This window comes from Echeneis naucrates, chromosome 20 (genome assembly GCF_900963305.1).
Source record: "Echeneis naucrates chromosome 20, fEcheNa1.1, whole genome shotgun sequence".
In the NCBI taxonomy this organism is placed as follows: Eukaryota; Metazoa; Chordata; class Actinopteri; order Carangiformes; family Echeneidae; genus Echeneis; species Echeneis naucrates.
Window position 1 is genome coordinate 3883422 of NC_042530.1, and position 22320 is coordinate 3905741.

Consider the following 22320-nt stretch of genomic DNA (forward strand, 5'->3'; position numbering starts at 1 on the left):
CAAATGTTTCCTTTATGGATGTCTACTGTGTTTTGAAGTGTTTAAATGAACTATTATACTCATTTTGAGCTGAACTGATGGAAACACAATATATTTTGTATTGTGCACAATGTATTTCTTAAAACATCCGGCATTTACCACCAACTGTACAATCCTTGCAGCAGTGTTAATATCCTGCAAGACAGTTGTCAAAGTTTCCTGTTTGGTGCTTTGAGGAATCAGCTGGTAGCCTTTCACAAAACATTACTGCATTTTTGTTGCTGAATTGCTGGGCTAATACACTTTATTGTATGTTTTTGTGGGTAGGGTAGCTGTTGAGAATTTGGCAGCTCAATCATTATATTGTAATTAAAGACTCCTGCAGTGCAGCATTTCATTTTGTTGAGGAGAATTAGTTAGCATTGAAGTTCAAATAGATGCATGTTAAACGTACAAGTCTGTATCTGTGTGTCTGCAGCATATAGTCAAACTAACACACTCTATTGTCAAGGCTGTATCCAACTTACATAAGGCGCAGGGAGAAAATGGGCATGCACACAGATAATCTACCCTGACTCACCAGGGGGACCTTTCAAAGTATTTTCCACCAGTGGAATACAATAAAAGAACATAAAAGGAAAGCTCAATGGCAGCGGAACGGTTCGGAGATGTAAAACTAGCAGGAGTTTTGCTTGTCATGCCAAATCCAATGTTAAAGCTAACCCGGGGAGAGGATTGCACGCTTTAATTCTTCCAAAAGCTCAAAGAGTTTCACCTTCAGAAACCATTACTTCTGTGCACCAGCTGACATGAAAACTATATGAGGTGTTGTCATCTCCGCTGTTGTATGTTGTGTGTTGGTGCAAGATGCCTTTTTTTTTTTTGTTTTGTTTTGTTTTGTGGCACCCCCAGATTATCATCAGTCGTCAGAAAAGAATGCTCAAAACTTTTCCACTCACTCATGCAACCACAGTGCAGTAAGTGCAGCATCATGTTATTGCAGGTCCGTCCTCATGAGAACAGAATGTTTTTTGTTTTTTTTTTGCTATGAGGAAACGTGAGGGCGGTGCTAGTATTTTTCCCACTCTGTCATGCCAACTTCTTTGGTTTCCTCGCCTCTGCAGTGAAGCAATTTAAAGTTAAGTTTTTCAAAAAGAAGGCTCACTGGCATCCAGGACCTTCCGCTAACAACACACAGCAACACAAGGTAAGGTTCCTTTCATTTCAGCTGGGCATGAATGACGCACAAGTTTGCATAAAAGGTGAACAGGATGTTCTTGCAAACATAGCGGATGGATAATTGATCCAATATGTCTTATTGATTTATTTCTACAAACTTTTTCTTCATTACAAAAAAAAGCCTGTTCTCTGTAATATAAAAAAGATTTCTATTTGCAGAAAGAAGATGAAGAAAGATATCTAGTGTGATTTACTAAAACACAGATAGATGAGTTTAGGGGTGTTGCCCTGTCCTAAAGTGACTTTACTGTTTGTAAACACTGCAGCCACTTTTCCCTTGACCGCTTTTAAACTGGATAAAACACATGAATGATGATGTCTAAAATCTTTACCAAGTATGTGTAATATTACCGTTTTCTTGGCTCGTCCACCTCCACGTCTGACAGCCACCGTGTGACTTGAGCAACATGTTTGTTACGTCATCGCAGTGACTTTTAAGTTGAAAATTTGTGGCTTTTGATGATGAGTAAGAATAATGCGGGACAGATAGATAGATGCCAGCTGCCAGAGGAAGTGTTGCATAACTCATTGTGTTGTAAGAGGAGTGTGTTAATCATGCAGGTTTTGTTGCGTGCCTCAGAGATTGGAATCAGCATCTTTTATGACAAACATGCTGCTAACATCAGTTAAATTTTGTATTATATGTTGTTGGACCTGAGTGCATGTTGCATTTTTGCATTGTGAATTTTGTGATTATTGTATTTTTACTAACTCTTTCAGCTCTCTTAACTAAGAAGTAGAAAAAAATGGGGGACCCATGGCAGAAGGCATATGACTTCGCTGTTGAAGTGGCAAGAAAAGCCGGTGAGGTAAGTAAGAGACCCCATCCACCTGTCTTCATGCACATTTTTAAATTTGCCCCAAGTTTGGATGCTTTCAGGTCAAATAAGGGCAAAATATTTTAACCTCCAGGTCTTAGTCATAATGAGTTTATAAAGCAGAGTACACGCTTGCTAATAATCTTCCATTTCTCTTTAGGAAATTAGAAAAGCTGGGGAGAGTGAAATAAAAGTCATGACAAAAAGCTCCACTGTAGACCTTGTCACGAAGACTGATGAGAGGGTGGAGAAAATCATCATTGGTTCTCTTAAAGCCGAATTTGGGGAAGGCACACACTGGTGAGACACACTGCTGTGCACACACGGACATACACACAATGCACAACTACGGTTATGAATACTTGCACTGATTTGTAGCGAAGAGACAACATTGCTCAGGCTTGTCTCAGCATTGCTCATCGCTCCATTGGTTCTTTTATGTTCCAGTTTCATTGGGGAGGAGTCGGTGGCAAAAGGGGAGCCTTGTATCTTAACTGACAAGCCTACGTGGATCATAGACCCAGTGGATGGCACCACAAACTTTGTGCATGGGTGAGATGTGTTGTGTTATTGGATTTTTTTCCATTAAAATAAAGCAAAAACCTCAAACTCAGCTGCACTGATTTAAAAAGCATTTGAAATATGATTTGTCCTTTTAACTAACATGGCATGACACCAAATATTAAACATTTCCTTCATGGTTATTTGCAACGTTTACACCTCTTTTTTTTTTTTTTTTTAGCTTTAGTTATTCTAGGATTTTAAAAACTCTCCTTGGGGACAATAGTCTCTAAGATGAGCTAAACTAAGCTCCATGTGTCACCTACACAACCACATTAAAATCAGATAAGGTGACTAACAGTCAGTGTGACTTCCCAAATCTGCAGATATCCAAATAAATCTGCCTATCAGCATCTCTAAAACTCGTGAAGGATCACATTACGTCTCATTTAGCTAATTACTGAATTTCAAAAGTAAACACATTGTCAGCTAGAGCAAGCTGTTTCAACCATTCAGTCTTTTTACAAGCTGCCCTCCAGCTGCAGTCATATATTTCCTCACATTTACCATCCAGACATACTATCAACCTGACGCTCAGTCGTAAAGCTTTTTTTTTTTTTTTTACTTTCCAAATTGCATCCAACTTTAAACTATTCCTTCAAGGGTTTGTTTAGGGATATTTCATATAAAACAGTTTAAATACAGCAACATAATCCTTTCTGCTGATTCATATTCACAGATTCCCATTTGTGGCTGTGTCAATCGCCTTCGCTGTGAATAAGGAGGTAAGTCAAATCAAGGGAGAGTTCAGTAATTGGGGGGAAAAAAAAAAAATAAAAGCAGCAAGTCTTTAATGAGTATTTTAATTTGTGACTGGTTTTAGCTGGAGTTTGGTGTGGTGTACAGCTGCCTGGAAGACAAGATGTACAAAGCCAGGAAAGGGAAGGGAGCATTCTGCAACGACGAACCCATTCAGGTGTCTGATGTAGAAGGTAACTACATACCAGTTAGCACACACTCCACTACTTCACGCCTCAGTGCACTATTTGAATGTTTGAAAATGGAACAACATGGTTGCTGTATCTCCAGAGAGAACTGTATGAAATAATTACTGACCTCAAAGTTCTATATTTTTCAGAGAGCACAATAGTACGACATTTAATATGCGCTCTCTCTGAAGTGTCAGATGGGACGTGTGTGTAAATTTAGTTGCTGTCACACGTGTGATGACAAATAATTGTAACCCTTGTGGCGTGCTGTCATTACAGAAATCAAGAAGTCCATTATCATTTCGGAACACGGGACTGACAGGAGCCCGGAAAAAGTAACCAAGATCTTCTCTACCATGAAGAGGATCCTCTGCATCCCCGTGCACGGGTGAGCATCACGTTGTCTTGATTTGCACACACTGACGCACTTCTTCAGAATGTATTGACCACATAAATCTGGTTGAGACGGAATTGCACGATACGTAAATGTGTAACTCCTGTCAAATGGCAGCAAACAAGTAAAATTTTTCTCACAGCTGCACAACTGCTCTGTAATCGAGTCTGTTGCTCCTCTCATTAGGAAATATTTGGTATTTCAAAACGTCCATCACAGTTAACGGTTAGTTTCTGCAACATGACCTGTGAGGTAATCTCTTGCCAAAGCCACCTCTGCAACTTTCGAGTCATTCCCATCTTAGTGTTTGACACAAGGGGGCTTAATGAAACTTGAAATTAACATGTTCACATGTATGAATTGGCACATTAATTCACACCAGTAAACCATAGTACATTTATTTCTGATGATCAGGGATGTGTAAATGAAGCTAAATTTAAACCAGTTTAGATGGATGTCCTTAGTTTCCCTGTCTGTTATCTATAATTATGAAATATCAGTTTTGATAAATTAACTTCATAAGAATTCATTTGATTATTCATCATAACTAATTTAGGTTTTATTGCGAAACCAGCTGGCATAACTCCTGCTAAAGCTAATTAGCTTAGTTAGCTGTCATGACATTTAAGAATATCAAATTGCAAATGAATTCATCATATTGACAATATGAATATATTCAGACAAAACTGACCGTACCGTAAACCAACTAAATGAAAAATCAGTCGAAAAAATAGACACGAAAACCAAAAAGTTCGAATTTTCTTTGTAAATTTTACAAATGTTCTACGGTTTTATCTATAGTCAGTTTGAGCAACAACAGCCTCTGTGGCAATTACCTCTTTGGGTGGTGTAATAACCAGCATAAAGCTAAGGCATTCAAAGAGAGTTTGTGAGCCTGAAAAACTTTAAATCCTTTTTTTCTCCACTTCACTGCTTCTGCGGTTGCACTTCGCTGTTTTTGTAGGACAGTGTTGCTGATTTAAACGAATTCATCTCCAGCTGATGTGTCCTGACAGGCTCCGTGGATCAGGAACAGCTGCCACTAACATGTGTCTGGTGGCATCGGGGGCGGTGGAGGCCTTCTTTGAGATCGGGATCCACTGCTGGGACATCGCAGCTGGAGCAGTTATCGTCAAAGAAGCTGGAGGAATATTACTGGATGTCGACGGTGTGTATGCTGTGTTTTAGAAACATAAGAGATGCTGTGGCTAAAGGAAAACAGACTACAGGTGAGACCCCTTTTAACGAAGGCTTCGTTTGACACTTTAGGGGGGCCGTTCGACTTGATGTCGCGAAGGATGGTTTCAGCAAACAACAAAGTTATTGCTGAGCGGATCATCAGAGAAATCGAAATATTCCCGGCGGATAGGGACGATAAACCTGCGCCGAAGAAATAAGAACATCATCGAACCCGTGTTTACTCTGTACACAAGTGCAGTCTCCCGCTGTATTTGTCTGAATAAAGTTGCTTTGCTGTAATCGTAATTTGCATTCTGGGTGTTTCTATTTTCGCTCTGCCTGCTTTTCATTCAAAGGAAATAATTTCAGCTCAAGTGACCTGGAGGTCAAATTTGATTACTCTTCTGATTTATCAGTCAACAGTATTGATTGAAGTGGGAAACATCTGTAATTTCCGACTCATCATTTGCGTATACCAGCATCATTTTCCCACTCTCTCCCTGCGGCTGTTCGTCCACACGTATGATCTTTTCATACACACAAAATAATCAGCTCACAAATGCCCATCCGTTCAGTTTGCTCTAGTTTAACAGCGACTCAGCCCAGTCTGAGTCTGATGGTTATTTTGACTGACTCTCCAATCAGTAAATTTATTTCTCCTCCCGTCTCATGTGACTCTGATGAGTAATTATCTGATGAAAATGAGAGGAATTCTGCCGGGATGATTACCCTCATTAAAGGCAACAGTCCTTAGCAGTGGGTTAAATCACTTTATAAACATTGGCTCTGTCAAGTGTCAAATAGTTTACTTACAGTTAACATCACCATAATGCCTGAAAGCCCCCATTTAAGTATTACTGCTGCTTACACAGTTTATTACACTCATATTAGCATTCAACACTAGAGGTCAGTAACACATCAGCCAATAGGGTTGCTGGATTTTCACGATGCCACACTTATTTACTTATTTATGTGTCTTCATACTTTATTAACACCTTTTCTTTCCTCTGTGTGAGGCAAATTGATCCACATCAAAGGATGGCATAATTTTTAATTTCCATTCCTTCCTCGTACCTCTGAGTTGTATATCAACCACTGGCTGTGAGGTTATTCACAACTGAAAGGTACAGAGTCGAGGAGCAAGTGGAAAGTGAAAACCAACAATGAAGTCAAATGGAGCTCGACCAGCAGGAGGTTTGTCGGTGAGGTTGAAGAGGCTGTGAACACGTTTGAGCTGGCGCCTTTGAAACAAAGAAATGTAATTTCTGTATATTATTATGCTCCTATACATTTACCACAGCAGAGCTTTGTGACGCTCTCCATCTGTCTTTCAAAAGGCAAAATCGAATTCTCAAGCATTTGGTGTTTGATAAAGCTCCTTCTTTTTATCATGTAAGGGGGAGAACTGAATGAAATTACGAGTTGCAGCAGAGTGGAGCACATAATAGCTGCAAAAACTGCACATCCTAACATTTACTCAAGCTAGCCTGAAGTGGCAGTTGACTGGGATTTGCCTTCTAGGACGTTACAGCAAATGCCACGGAGGTCAGAGAACCACGCACAAATTCATGAAAGTCAATTTAGCCTGTTTACCTGAAACTATCACTTTACCACCCTCTTTCCATAATTCAAGAACTTTCGGACCGTTGATAAATGTGATGCTTGGTGCTTTTCGCTTCGGCGTGATTGTTTTTAGTCGGAGTTTGCTCAGTGAATGAATGTTATTTTGAAATGTACAGCAGTTTCAGTGTGTTATTTGCTCTCAATTACTGTTCCCGGGGGGGGGGCTGATCTAAAGGAACACAACGGTGCAGAAACCAGGGCTTGGCTGAAGTCCAACCTGACTGTAAATGAATCGATGATTAGCCTCAAGGCACATGAGGAAACGGTCCCAGATGGAAAAAGACACAAGTCATTTTGCGTCTCTCTTTTTGGAAATTTTGTGCCTTTGATTAGTCACTTTGCGTCTATATTTACCCATTTTGTGTTTCGTAGTGGTCACTTTGCATCTCTTTGTAGTCAATTTGTGTGAAGCCGTGCTAATTTAGTGTTTCGTTGAATTGCATCTATTTTTATATGATTTTTGTCTTTTTGTGGTTGCGTTACTTCCCTTTGCAGTTATTGTGGAATTACTGTACGACAACAGTCACTTCAACACATGATTGGTGTACGGCCCCCTCTGTGATGGGCTTACAGGTGCTATCTATAAGTTGTGGTTTCTTGGTGCTGATTGTGCGTTTGCGTTGACTTTAAAAGAGGTTGTGATATACTGAGCAGCTTCTTCTTCCGGCCATGTTAGCTGCTGTGAGAAAGTGACCCGACAGACTAGACGGGTCTTGGTGAGGACGATGTCCATATAAAGTACGTATCAGGAAATAAAGATGGTTTAAAAACCGTCAAGTAAGTGAAGCATCGTGTTTTTTTTATTTGTGATCTCTAACTCAGCCATCTGTAACTGGCATTGTTACATCCTCAGTGAAATATATTTTTAACATATTCACTAAGAATATATTTTTCTCTCAGGAGCTTCTTCTCCAAGAGCTCTATTTGCTGTTGAAGGTCACGAGATGTTGCTGAGGACGTTAAGAGAAAACTAGTGAGTGGATCTTCAGATCAAACTTTTGTTTTGTAAAATTTTCCCTCAATAGAGTTCAACGTTCCTTCATGAGTTTTAAACATATTTCATATGTTTCATATATCAAATATGATTAAAGCTTTGTTGTCATGTATAATTCAGTAACTGTTCATACATCTATTACAGATGCTTCAGATGAAAACCCATTCATTATTTTGAGCAAATGAATCACTTCAAAGGTTAAAGTGCTGTAAGGCATTAATTGCATTTTTAAATGCCACTCGTCATGCTTAATTATGAGGTTAAATTGTTCCTAATGATGGTTGTAACATATATGAAGAGTCACACTCGCAGCTTTTAGCCTGTTGTGGTGTATAATTGCAGAAGAGTGTGTGTTGGGGTCACAGAAGTTTGACAGCGATGTGTGTTGCAGTTATTTTGCATTAATGGATGCAACGTGGTAAACAGCACTTAGAAGTTAAGGGTACTATCAGAAGTGTAAATACAGACAAATAACAATCCCTAATGGTTGAACAAATCATCCAAATGGTCTTCACATCATTTACATCTGGTGTGAGATTAAGTATCTGTGAATGGAGCATCAAGTTTTCGGTGGCTAATTGGAACAGTGATATCGCACAAATAAAACAGCAGGTGTGAAGTAACTGAAGAGTTCTGGATATGAGTTTCTGGCCCAGAGGATCTATTGACCACAAACACAAGATACTTAGAGAAATACACAAAACAGACACACACACAGACAAAAATTTGATCACATCTAACAGAAACCCACACTATTCACCATCTGCCGTTCCACTTTCGATGCACAGGGCTTGTGTCCACCGCCTTTCCAGTTCGAAATCGCCAGAGAGAATCTTCGATTAACAACAAATTGAATCTTGAGTGTCTCATTTAAAACTCCCACTAATCAGTTCATTTTTTTTTTTTTTTTTTAGAATTTCTCTTTCCTCTACAGCAGAAATGTCCGAGCTTCCATAGTATGAGGCACAGTCTCTACAGTGACAAAGCCAAGGGAGTCATTTGTTGACATTTTGAATGCCTGACTGAAAATGCAAAATGCTTTTAGCTCCTTTCAGGTCCTGCTGGGTTCTTCCACAATGTTGGAGACGCCCCAGTCCTGGACTCTGCAGTCCCACACAGTCCAGAATATGCAGTTTACCAAGCAGATTCCAGCATTTGAGAAACAGGAATAACTGTTTGATTAGGAATTGAGCTCTACTCTCCATGCACCAAAGTTGCAACCCCATCTGCATGGACTACCATGACAAATAAAGAGCAATCATAGAGCTGGTGCTCTGTTGACTGCAGGTGGTGCAAAGAACAAATTTGCAAAAATTAGAAAAGCTACAGGGGTCAAAGCAGATGTACCAGCTTGACACTGGCCAAAAAAAGTTACTGATAATCGGCAATAACAACTCACAGGCAGAAGAAAATGTGACGGTAAAAAAAAAAAAAAAGACCTGTTATTCAATTAGAAAGAATAAAAGGTGTCAGAATTAAATTGGTGTTAACTGGCGATATCGTAGCATGTGGATTATTTTGAGCGAAGATCATTTAAATATTGAATCAAAATGATTCTTTATTTTTGTGAAAAGGAGGGAGTAATTATCCAATCTGTACAAATAATATATAACGTTATGTTTAGATTACAATGCATATATTCTGCAATCAATAATGCAGAGGATATACTGCAGTTAACAGTTCAATCAATAGTGCTGAGAGGTGAGGAGAGCAAAGCTCTGCCCAAACAGGGCATTGCAGCTTGATATCCTAATTAATCAAACTGAAATAGAAAAAGAGAGGCCATCGTGACCAGAAAAGCCCCATTCCTCTCCAAATATCTGCTGAGGGTCTGTCTTTTCTAATTCAATGGAGCCAGAAATAAAATGGGCTGCAGGAGATTGTCTGAGGAGCCTGTTGGTCCAGCATGATGCCTCAAATCAGGAGCAACAGCCCTAATCCCGATGGAAAAAAGCAGGAGCCCTTTCATTTGTGCTTGTTAGCATTAGCTGTCATCATTAGGTAACTCAGGCCTGTGTTTTTTTTCTGAACGCACGACAAAAGCACTGTACATCACCCAGTGATACGGGGCCCATTCGCCTGGCTCTCATTTTACAAAAACAGCTCCTTTCATTAGTGCCTCGGTCTGTTCTCTTTATACATTTATTCCTCTGACTTTTTGTCACTCAGTCTAAGTCATGTTATGCAAAACATTTGAAGCAAAGCCAAAGAAATTAGCTTGTCCTGGCCCGCAGCCATATTGACTTGTGTGCTCCCAGTCCCAGTTGTTTTTGATGCACTATTACGCTAATATAAAAGTTGAGACACGTATCATCAAAGCCTCTGCTCGCCTTATGCTTTCTATCTCGGGCAGATCGATGTTCATAATCCTCCTTGAGGAAATTAGGCAGCGGCCTGGACATTGTAATGAAATCTGATGCTGAAAGTTTTATCAGACGATGTGTGTGAGCAGGTGCCCGTCAAAAGCTGCTCAAAGGGGGTGAATCAATAAGGATATTAACAGCAAACTTGTGTAGATATGGTCAGAAATCAATAGTGATAATCCTAATTAATAGCCCTTGAAGCTTTGCTTGCACTTATTTTAACAGATTTTTTTGTGGCTCTGAGGGGTTTTCGACATATTAATTGCCGGCCTAAGTGCTCTATTTTCTGAGCACTTTGATTAATCTTCTTTGTCTTTTCTGTCTATCATGATCGGCCTATTAAACAAACTTTATTTGCCTTTTTAAAACCGCAGATTCAGTGACACCCGATGATGCTGGCCACATTTCTCTCACTCACGAACCACTTGTCTCCTTTCCACGTGTCTTACTGTCTACGGCTTCTGTTTGTTTTGTTTTTTTGTTTTTTTTTGTTGTTGTTTTTTTTAGCCCTATTCAATTTTCCAAACATCCTTTAGGTAAATTTCTGTCCTCCAGCGGCGCGGTGCCCCATAAAGTGCTGATCCTTAGCCGCTGGTTGCTCGGTGCCATTCAAGATGTTAGAGATGTGTGGATGAGGAATCGATATCTCTGCCTGGTGTCTGTGTAGGCGTTGGCAATTAGCAGTTTCAGCTGTAGACGAGCGGCAGATGGATCAAACTGCAGTGGGGGAAGGTTTCCTATTAGTTGCTAATTTGACAAATAACCATGCAAAATGTACCAGCCTCACTTTACTCTTTGCCACTTTTAATTGACAAGAGTGGTGGATCTCCTGAAAGTTTTCAACACTAAATGGAGGATTACAGTCTGATGGCTGCTGATATTTCTGTCTTAGCGGGAACAAATCCCATTAAAAGACCAATACAAGCATTGACTGTGGAGCCAAAGCCTGATCGCTTATTCCTCTGTGTCAGACGGGTCTATTGTCCCAAAACTCAATGAGTAACAGCACCACTCTGGTTAACACGGCCCTTTAGTGCAATGCCCAAGTCAGTCCTGCATCCTGCCATGTCTGACATACGTAATTATTCCTGATAGTGACATCTGGCTTCAGTCACTCCCAAGTGGTAGTTGTACAAATGCAAATTGGACCAATCCAGCCAAACATTGACACTTCATTTACATGAAAACCTCAGTGAAGGAATAATCCATAACTGAAAACAGTCTCACACAAATACAATCATGTCCTGTTTGAGTAATGTTTGACAGAAGTATACAGAATGTGTCTCTTCCAATATAAATATTTTGGACATCTAAGCAGTAAATGGCAGAAATGTCATTATTACTGGCTTAACATCATTATCAAGATTATTACTCCTCAACATATCTGTCCTCCAATTTCAAAATAACAGACATTAACGCAGAGGCGTTTGGGATTATTTAAAGATACTCGACAGACTGATGGGTTCATGTGGTCTGTGTACAGTTTTTGCTTTCTAATTTAAACCAATTCCTCAAATTAGCCTCCTTCGTGTCTGCCTGAAAAACTCCACTGCTTTGCAGTTCATGCAGACATGAGCCAGCTTCTTCTTTTTTTCTTTTTTTTTTTTTTTTACCAAACCCACATATTTGCTTCCAATAAGCTGGACGTCTTCTGGAATTTCCAAAAAGGGATGTAAGACGTGCATTCATCTGTGCACCTTTTATATGTCTTGATGTCTGAGGCCGCCAGCTCGATTGTGTCGCCTTATTTCACCTGTGTTTCTGCAAACACCACCTCCCTTCAAAATCCGGACAGAAGAAACACAACATAAAGGAGGGGGGGGGTTATGACACACGGGGAGTGACCACAGCTCTGCAGCAGGGCGACCCCGAAAGGCAAAGCATTCAAGCATTTGAATAATCTATTGCACCAACTCACACATTTGCATATCTGGGCACTTCCAAGTCGCTGGGGCACAGTGATTCACTTCCCTCTGCCAGAATGTGCTGTTACTAGTATGAAACAGGATGGATATTAAGCTTGTTTGACGGCAAGTTCCCTCATGAATCTTTAAGGCTGCTGTGTTATAAAGAGAAAAGAGAGAAAAGGAAGAGAGGGGAAAGAAAAAAAAAAAACAGACAGCGACGCCATCAGACTGTGGAATTACTTTGCTGTTTCATTCCCAGACATCAGTGACTGCAGGGAAGTTTTGTCCACCCGGAGATACCTGTCAGGACTCTAAATTGTGAAGAAGACTGACATAAGTGTGAATTTAACAATTGCCAGTTAGAGTGTAAAGAGAAGTCGTGTGGTGTGCAGTGAAGCAGTCCCTCCATGCTCTCTGCCTCTCACCCTCCTCTAATGGATCTTGTAATGGATACAGGCGCTGAAGGATTTAAGGATAGCTGAGCTACCCACCTGTTAAACTAGAGCTTGTAAAGAAGTCCATCTTCTGGCAAACTTTTGACAAAACACGACTTTACAGCTGCAAGCAAATGGTCTTTGGGGTTGTTATTCAGTCTTGTATACATGGATAGCGCACAATGACACATAATTAAATCAGCATTGTGACCTTTTGTGATGTTTTGACAGCTCTCTGCTGTGTATTCAACACATTTTTCTAAATGAATGTGGAGTGTGTGAGCGCTGATATCCACCAGTGCGCTGCACTGAATCACCAGAAAGCAACGGGGAACACTGTGTAGTCATGCACTCACCAGCGAGGTTATTGTGAGGATTGTCTAGAAAGAAGAAGGCGCGCACAGAGGAGCTGGAGGAATGAAAGATGTTAGTCTGCCAGTTTGTCACAAAAGCAGTGTGCTCCTGTGTGATAGACTGGCAGACCGTGCTAGCTCAGTATCCTCAGGGACACACAGGCTACTGTTATAGTCACATTTTTTGAGAAGCTCCTCTCATTTTCTGAGGCAGACAGAGGAAGAGAGACACCACTGGTTTTGGGTCTTGGAGCAGACATGGTTAAATCTTGTTAGGCTGCTTGTGTCTGTGAAGGTTTACGGCCTGTGTCGAACAGAAAGTCCACAATCAACCATCATGACACGGAGGATAACACAAAAAAATGTATCTGGCTGGATGGATCCTCCTCGGCAGCTTTTGAGTGTGTGTGTGAAGAGCTGCCCAAAACTTTTGTGTAATGACATCGAGCCAAGCATCAGCACAGAGCTGGATTTGAGATTAGGAGCCCGGCCTCCACATTTTTACTTGACACTGTGGGTAGTCAAATCTCTTCAAGCCAAGTTAAGTTTATTTATACAGACAAAAGACTGTCCCAGCAGGCTTCACAATGCGTAGAATACAAACCCTCTCTGCCATATCAGGCTGAGGGAAGGAAAAACGTTCATCTTCCTGTCTGGGCTGACATGCAATAAGTTTTCAATGCAAAGAAGTAGATATAATAAAACTAAAATATGTTATATAAGTAGCAGAAATACAATGTACTGGAAAAACTAGCATTCAATAGGTTTTGAATCAAAATCTACCAAATTCTCAACGTTGCCATGAATAAATAAAAAGACCTATGAACCTAACTCCAACATGCGATTGGTAGATGTCTCCATAAAACCATCGCAGTTATATGTTTCCAAATCACAGCTCAGTATCTCTGGAGAGGTGGAGGTCAGGCTGGTGAAAGGTTGTGTAGCCTGTAGTCTGACTGTGATGCAGAAAATAGGTCTTGCATAAATTTACGTGAAAAATACTTCACTTGTAGTACCTTATGACTGTATCTTACCAGAACCAGAATATCTCGCTCCTCTGTGCGAGACTGTGCTGCAACTGTATTTTAAAACTTTAGGTTAGGCAGAATCGTCCAACGCCGTGGACCTCGAGCGACAATGTCAGCCTCCGCGAATCTGCTCCCGTCCGCACACAGGAGAATTAGAGGGGTTGACCACAGAGGTCGGAGGTGGCAGATCAAGTCTGGTTCACAGTCTGAGCTCCTGACGGCGCTGAGGTCGGATCTCTGTGCTCAAAGTACTGAGAAAACTATTTCTTTGCTCACAAGGACACTGCTATTAGATGAAAAACAGGGTGAAAACGCCGATAAACAATCATAAATATTTGTGTGGTTTGTGCAAATTTGCTGCAGACATTGTGAGTCTGCACAACAAAATCCTATAAATACAAAGTGCAGTGAACTGACCGTGCCTTTTGAAATACTGTACTTTCCTCCCTATTGTGGTTATCATTTGTTTCAATGTTCAGTGGAGGATTTATGCAGACAAATGTAGGAATTAACTGCAAAACAATTTAACGTGTGAAAAAGGACAGTGTGTATAAATGATGGTTTCCAGAATGAGCAGCCTTATAATTCTTGACAGGTCTTAAATAAGAAATAAAAAAACAATCCATTCTTGTCATTGCTGTTCCTCATCTGATCTCCACTACAACTTTAAATTGACTGCTTGCGGCAAATTTGTATTATTTATAAATCATTGCTTCTGTATATTTAAAAAAATTGTGTACTTCCAGCTGTGCCTCCTCTGCAAAAAAAAAAAACAAAAAAAAAAAAAAAACTTATAGAGAAAACAAATAATTTAACCAAAAACAGCCAGGAGAGAGAGTGAAAAATAAAATCACTGTCATATCTTGTAAAGCTGTTCACACTCATCGCCCACACAGCGCTGCTGAAGCATCACGGTTTCAGTATCTGTAAGGGAAAACTGGAGCAGCAAACCGTGATGGGTACAGACTAAATGTCGAGGGCAGAGGTCAGCTGGCAACGGCAACGGGAGCAAGATGGTGCCCCACTTAGCGGCTAATTTCACTCAGTACTGTTGCTTGGATACTGTGTGAGTCTAATTAACAGTTTTGTGATTCATATGTTCCCCCGTTAACCTCGGTTTCCCGCATTTGCTATGCTATTTCAGTTTATGAGCCCCGTTTTGTGTCGTGATGGACATCAAACTATATATAAAATTCAATTTCTCAAATCATTGCTTGATTTGCAAATACATAAATAAATAAACAAACAAACAAATGTGTGCAGTCTAATGGAAGGAACTCAGTTTGTGGGTGGATCTGTGCTTAAGGGTCACTGACTTTCAACATCTCTGTCGATACCTACCTCAGGCTTATTTTCTATATTATAGCAACATATTACATAAAGTTGCCATGTTGCATTGTTTTACCACTTTTTTTTTTTTGCTAACGATAAAACCCTGTTATAGTTCCTGAAAGCCTGAATGGCACCCCCGAGACCTGAGCTCTTTTAGCGATTAGGATAGCTGAACTCTCTCAGAATCTGCTCTTTGAATTAAGTCCCCCTCCCTTTTCCAGCAGGCCTCTCACAAAGCTGATCTTGCAGGCTAATTGGCCTCCAAGCGGACGTGCAGTGTTTACCGGCAGCCCTCTGGGAGCGGGTTGAAGCAGTTGAGGGGGTGGGGAGGTTGGGGAGGTTGCAGTGGATCCCCTACCATCAGCGTCGGCTCACGGCATGGGCCGCTAGCCCTTATAACTGTCCCCCGCAGCGGGTGGTCAGGACCCGGGCATAAGCCTGAAGATAAACTAGGAAATCTTCAGAGTTCATGTTGGGTTTGCTGCAGAACACAGTTCCAAGAACGGGGGGGAAAAAAAAAAAAAAAAAAAAAAAGTGGTGTACTATTAGAGAGAGGACGAAGCAGACCAACAGGCAGCCATTTTGAATCAAGAGGAAAAGAAGGCAAATTAATTGAAACAGCACATCATACTGTAGGCCAATTGAAAAGGCCTAAGAGGTTAAAAATATGGAAATACTACCACTAGCTGTCTGAATTAGCTGCTCTGTAGCTAAAACTGTTGAAAAACCAAACTACGTTCTTGGAGCAGCTCCAGCTACCTAATTAGCTCTATTTTGGCCTCTCTGTTCGCTCCGTTCAACATTTTAAATGCTCCACATCACACTTCTAATCCACATGAGACATCTCATCTGTTCTGATTAAAAAAAAAAAAAATCTGCATCTGTTTTATTTTCTTTTCAGTTTTATGTTGACTCTAAATGATTTGAACATTGACAAATCAAAACTAAAATCAATGAGAAAGTAACCAACAACTAAATCACATCATTGCATCATATCACACAGTCAAACAGCAACTTCTTCATATCACAAGCTCCTGCCGCCGTCCAGTGACTCTGAGTGTCTCTGTCCGTCTCTGTGTGTTGGCCCTGTGATGGACTGGTGACCTGTCCAGGGTGACCCCGCCCCTCGCCTCATTGTGAGCTGTTTGAGGGCTTCATAAGTCACATTGTCTGAAAATGAAGCAGGTACTTCTAGTTTCAAATGGGCATTTGTTTCAATTAACGAGATAGAGCGAGAAGCTGTGCGTCTCTGCAGTTTCCTTGAATATTTTTTGATTGCATGGGAAGCCAGATGGGAAGCACGGCAAACAGAGAGAGAGAGAGAGAGGGAGAGAAAGGGGGGGGGGGGCTGACTGGAGAGGGGTGACGAATGTGCTCATGGTGTATGGCATTCACAATGGCTGAGACAAATCAATTACAGATAAATGCCATGTGCACCAAAAGAATGCCAAAGCTGTTCAGTAATTTTGGAGTCAATCGAAGAGGCACAGCGAGAGTGTCACTGACCTTGTGGAGGGAAAACCTGAAAAAGCACCAAAGAGCTTTTGTTTTTAAATCTCATGTTGACACCGCGCCACCATTTCGGGTCAAACTATGTCTTCTTTTTCTCTACTTCAGCTGATCTGTTTTGATCTTAAGCTGCGAAAAAATCCCCCCCACCCCCAAAACGCCATTGCAGAAAAGTCTGAAAATTTATGAAAACATTTCTGCCCTATCTCTTGGAATTTGCAGCAATATTCAGTCAGCCCTGGATTATGATATTGCAGACAGCACTGTGACCTTAACGGGAGCAGCGCTCTCGCTTCAAATCAAAGGTACGAGAGCGAGTTTCGGATGAATAATGGCCAAAACCCAGCTGCCTTGAAATACCAAATTTTAGCTCTCCTTTCCTTGTTTGTCTGACAAGTGAGTCCACTTTCTTGTTGCTAATACCCAATTAAGGAGATGATTATTGATTGAGGTGTTGAAAGTTGACCGCTAATCTCCCTTCTCTCAGGATAAGGCGATCAATAGGCAAGTGTAATGAGCAACCAGGTTTCATGGTTCTAATAAATAGAATTAGGTTTCGACTTTGTACATATTTGTAAAACAATGGGAGATAGAGGCAGATATACAACTTTTGTTTTTGCTTTAATAGAAGTGACAATCAAAAGAAGTAAAAATGAAAAGGCAATCTGTGATTTTCCTCGTCCATGACACAGAAAATTGGCTGTCGTTTGTAGCAATGGTAGCAATGTCATTAAAGCACACTTATATCTGCCCAAAGTCATTCCACGGCTCTCTGCTCTGTTTCTGAAAAATGTCCTGTACATATCCATAAAGCCACCTACGAAGTTCCAGTTCTGTGCTTATATTTAAATTTTTAAGACCCCTGAGAGCTCGTAAACAAACAGTGATTAGGAGCGAAGGTAAGCTAATGCCACGAGTAGCCAGAGAATGGCGTGATTATGCCTAATTACTTCCAGAAGGCAATTTTCCTGCCTCCACTTTGTTTTACCAACTTTGTTATGATGAAAGTGGCTCACAAATGACTGAGTGTTTGTTGCTGACCCATCAAGGGCGGCTAAACAATCAAACAGAGCAATTGTGAAGCCATTATTGTAAAGAGGAATTTGCTTTTCAAGGACGATGCAATTGTTCTTGACATATGGGTTGAACACCGGTCTCGCCCTGATTAGAGTTAATACTTCACCGAGGCATCTCTTTTGATTTTTAGTTGCCATTTTGGCCTCGCGGCTTGATACCATGCTCTTACAGTGTCCTGTGAAAGGCACCATGGGAACATCGCCGGCTCTTTTGCAAGGAAAATGTCATGTGTGTCTACTAGTTATCACTTTGCTCCAAAATGATGCGATGCTGTGCCGTGATGGTCTCCGTGGAGCACATTCTGTTTCCAGACGCTGCATTAAAATGCAGGAAAACTTTAGGAAACATTGTGCATTGCCCAGCACATTAAATCACAGACCTTTGTGCTTTCAAAGGTATTATAAAATACAGAATTGTGCGGCCGTTGCAGATGTAAAAGTTGTCTGCAGAACAATTTAATGACAAATGAATCAAACGCAGCTCTGCTGTTAGTTCAGCTGTAAAATGCTTGAAATAATAAAAGTTGCATTAGAATTTGTTTTATGTTTTATAATTTACCAGATTGAAATAAACTGCGCGGAGAAGGCTCGCTTGAAGCTGCACTCATCAGGATTTTATAAGACTGGATCATGTGTACCCGGAAGTGAAAGACATCGCTTGTTGTGAAAAAATCGTGCTCACTATCAAACACCTCTGCACCTCACTTTTGTTTCGCCAAACCGTTTTTATTTTTTTCTTTAAGATCATTGTTTGGATTTTAAAGCCGACACCTCTGACTTTTTCGTTTCACTCAACTGCTCTCACCGACTTCTCGTGCTGCTCGCTAAATAGAGAGGTGCTAATGTTGCTCTGCGTCTCCAGAGTGTGCGAACAGCCAAATGTTTGCAAATACATCATTTACATCTGCTTCGGCGGTGTGCAGAGTGTGATAATCATATGTTAGTGTTGGCTGAAATATTCAAAGTGGTCAAAAAATCGATTGATGCACTTTTAAATGTTGCTCTGTGCCTGGCTAAGATAAAGCCTCCGTAGAACGGCATTTCAAACCTGCTTCCTGGGCTTAATTGGCGTGTGTATTTATATCCAACAAGCAAGCAGTTCAGTATTACTCTCTGTAGACTAATTCTGATATGAATATGCATTTCACATATTAGTTTTACTTACTTCAGTGAGGTCTTCAATATCTCGCCACGTCCCTCTAAATCTGCATTTGAAGATCAACTTCGTCACAGTAGTGCGATTAGACTCCTCCGTTTTTCCTAACTCTGGAAATGAAAATGTTATAGCAGCAAAGACACGGCAAAGGGTGAGGATTATAGTTTTGAGTGTAAAAATTGGCTATCATCTACTGGTGCTTTAAATCCTATTTAGATTTTAGTTTGGCCTTTGTCGAAGAGTGTTCCCCCTGAATTGAGTCTGCCGGTAATCTGTGATCACGGGAAATCAAATATGTAAAATATCAGCAGGCAGCACAACCAGGAGAAGTTACCTGGCAGTCCAGAATGGAGCTCATCAGCAGTATTCACATCCTGATGTACCGTGAATCTGTGGACGCTCGAGGACGAAAGGAACCTCAATAATCGAAGCAGAAAGTCAGGACCTCTCCAAGAAGGAAAGATCTGAAATCTGAATGAATTCCTCCATATTTGCACCAAGTTGGAAAATATCAGCAATAATAAAACCATTAGTTGAGGAAAATTTTGTCACCTTATGACAGAAAGCAATAGATTATTATATATATACATATATTTTCTGTATATTTGTAGTTATAAAACCAAAATATGGACAAGGTCAGGGAGAATGGCTCAATCTTGAGCACAAGTGCAGCAGTGGCAGAAAACAGATGTCAGTCTCATGTTAAGGTTATAGAAGGCAGAGGCTCGAATTAGAACAACATTTGCAGTTCAAACCTGGCGGTCCTGCAGTTCTTTACGTTTTTTTCTTAATCCCTTATTTGTGATTTTGCGTCAGGAATGTCGATTATTCAAATATAAGATCCATAAACGCACAAGTGGAGTGTTTCAACTGGGTTAGCTGTTAAAGTTTGCACTTGACGACATCAGTGCGGCGCCTTTGCAGATACACTCGTGCAAAACTTTGCCTGCGTATTTGTAAAGCTAGGTTAAGCTTATGTAAAAGAGATGCATTCTGAGTACATTGGAGGCCCGGAAACAAACATTTTCCCCTCCTCCCCTCCCCCTGACAGACGAGTGACAGCTATTTAAATGCAAACTGTCATTAACAAACACAACCCTGCGCGACACCTGCTTTAATCATGGCAACAAAGGCGCAGCAAGTGGCCAAGTAGGAGCCCCCTGTCTGTGTGATATTCAAATGATGGGGCGGTGCAACATACAACAACAACAACATCAAAGAATAGACTTTACAGGGAGAGGAATGTGCTGCACTCTGTGCCTCCTACCACCACTGCTAATCAGCGTCATTTTTAAAGTGATTAAAGCAAGAAAGGCTGAGAGTCACTAAATCAATTACCCTTGGAATTGTGTAAAATTGTAGCGCTTTATTTTGTCGTTTTTTTTAATTTATAGAAAAAAAAACAACCATTGCTTTTCCTTTCAGAGACCTACACAACACACTGTCGCTTTACTCTCATGCAAAATTGCGCTTTATGGACATAAATATATTACTTTGCAAGATTACTGTTCTAGTTCTCGGTTGATCAGATCTGCAGAGAGAGTTGGGGATGCTCCACCGGTCTGTTCTAAAGTTCTGGACTGTGGCCTGATAGGTCTGAGTTTTGCTGTTGTTTAGCCTGGGCGTAATTCAAAGGAGGGAGTCACTGGTCTGTAACATCCTGCATGCCTGCCAAGGCCTGGACACTTGTAACTAATGCACGGCATTTGTTTTGATTAGTTTTTGTCTTCTTTTTTTTTTTTTTTTTGGTCGCCTTCCTTTTTCAGAATAACTGCAGTAACTCATTGTTATAAAGCAAATTTGTACAGTTAGAGTTACAAATTAAGATTCAGAGGACTGTTTCATCCGTTTATTCCTCAGTGAGGCATATCTGTTGTACAATTGCAGCAAAAATCTGCTGCCAATCACAAATAATCAAGCGACCAGGGTTTTTTGTTTTTTTTTAGATTTCACTTTCTCTTGTAGTGCCCATTAAAATGTAACATTTGGATCACATAATCCACCAAATGGTATTTTGTGTACAAATTTAAATCATCCCACATCTGGCAAGAAAATAAAAGGGAATATGCTCCACCTGTAGTTGTTATTTAATTATTTATTATATATTTTTTGGGGGGATTTGTTTTAATCCCCTTTCTAATGTTCAAACAGCATCTGTGCCAGCTGTATTTGATCATCATCACAAACTCTTTCTACTCCTCTTTACTGCTCCAAATAGTGCAAATCTCTGCCTTTTTCAGATGGAGCGCTGCAAAAGCAGGTTTTGTATTTTGAGCAGAAACCTGCAATCCTTCTGCATCTATGAGTCACATTTAAATCAGATGCATCACTGATTAAATCTGGAAGTGAATCGTGCATCTGTGCAGCAGATCCAGCAGCAGACCTATACATCGGCGTCAACTCTGGAGCCAATGTAACTTTAATTATTACACATCTGGCACATGCGTGGGAGAGAGTAAGATCGCTAATCAACCAGTGTACTGTGCATGATTAATGGACTTGGCATATAATATAAATCCACTTAAATCTGCAGTGATTTGTACACAATAGATATTGTAATTATATGGACTATCATGTTTTATACACATATGAAAAAAATAAATTGATACCAAGATAGAGAACAAATGGAAAAACAGTCCGCTATGGCATCAATCATCAATCAAAGCTTTTAAATTCCTGCTTCAATCAAAGAACAGAAGAATAACCAGGATTTAATGTATCAAAAGTCAGAACGTTTTCCTTTATGCATTTTTCGTCTGTGACTTCTTGAGGTGACTGCAGTTGTTCCTGTAGGTAGTTTTGTTCAGTGGTTTCCAGACGAGGAGTTTGATGGTGCCAAAAAAATGTCCAAACTGAAACCATGATGATGATTAAAATCCTGGCTTGTAAAGTAAAAGACTGCACGTTTAGACAAAGGAGAAGATGCATTGAGCATGTGCCAAAAGAGAGACCGCAAGACACTTGTGCAAAAATAACAGAAAGGAAGAGTAGTGGAAAATGTTTGTGTGTGTGTGTCCACAGCTACAACTAAAGGTGTGAAGGATTCCTGAGCTTTATTTCCCCGGGGACTGGCATATAGCTCAGGGACTACTGAGGAGAGAGACATTTTTTACAGAACTTAATAATGCTTAATCTGGAGTTTACACATTAAGTTAGCCATCCATCTTCCACAATGAGCCAAAAAAAAAGAAAAGAAAAAGATATACAAAGCCATATTATTAATGTTAGTGATTAGTGGACTGACAGGATATTGAGAATGCATTGTGAATTTTCTTTAAAAGATGAAAAGGAGATTTCCAGGAAAAGGTAAAGCCAAATAAAATTAAAGTCCAAGTTAGCTGATCAAAATAAAACCAGCTTAATCCCCTTCACAAGCAATCATCATTTAAATAAGAGCTCAGAGAGAGTAAACGTTAATATTCTAAATCATATGGATCTGGAGATTT

The 22320-nt window shown here is 40.3% G+C and overlaps 1 protein-coding gene across 1 annotated transcript; it reads left to right on the forward strand.

Annotated features, from left to right (window-relative positions):
- The first annotated feature begins 1040 nt into the window (after window positions 1-1040).
- On the forward strand, window positions 1041-5409 carry LOC115060840 (inositol monophosphatase 1-like). Its single transcript, XM_029528961.1, has 9 exons — window positions 1041-1186; window positions 1939-2027; window positions 2197-2336; window positions 2484-2588; window positions 3277-3322; window positions 3421-3529; window positions 3806-3914; window positions 4937-5088; window positions 5190-5409. The coding sequence occupies exons 2-9, from the start codon at window positions 1965-1967 to the stop codon at window positions 5315-5317; spliced, it is 852 nt and encodes a 283-aa protein (XP_029384821.1). The 5' UTR covers window positions 1041-1186; window positions 1939-1964; the 3' UTR covers window positions 5318-5409.
- Window positions 5410-22320: the final 16911 nt, after the last annotated feature.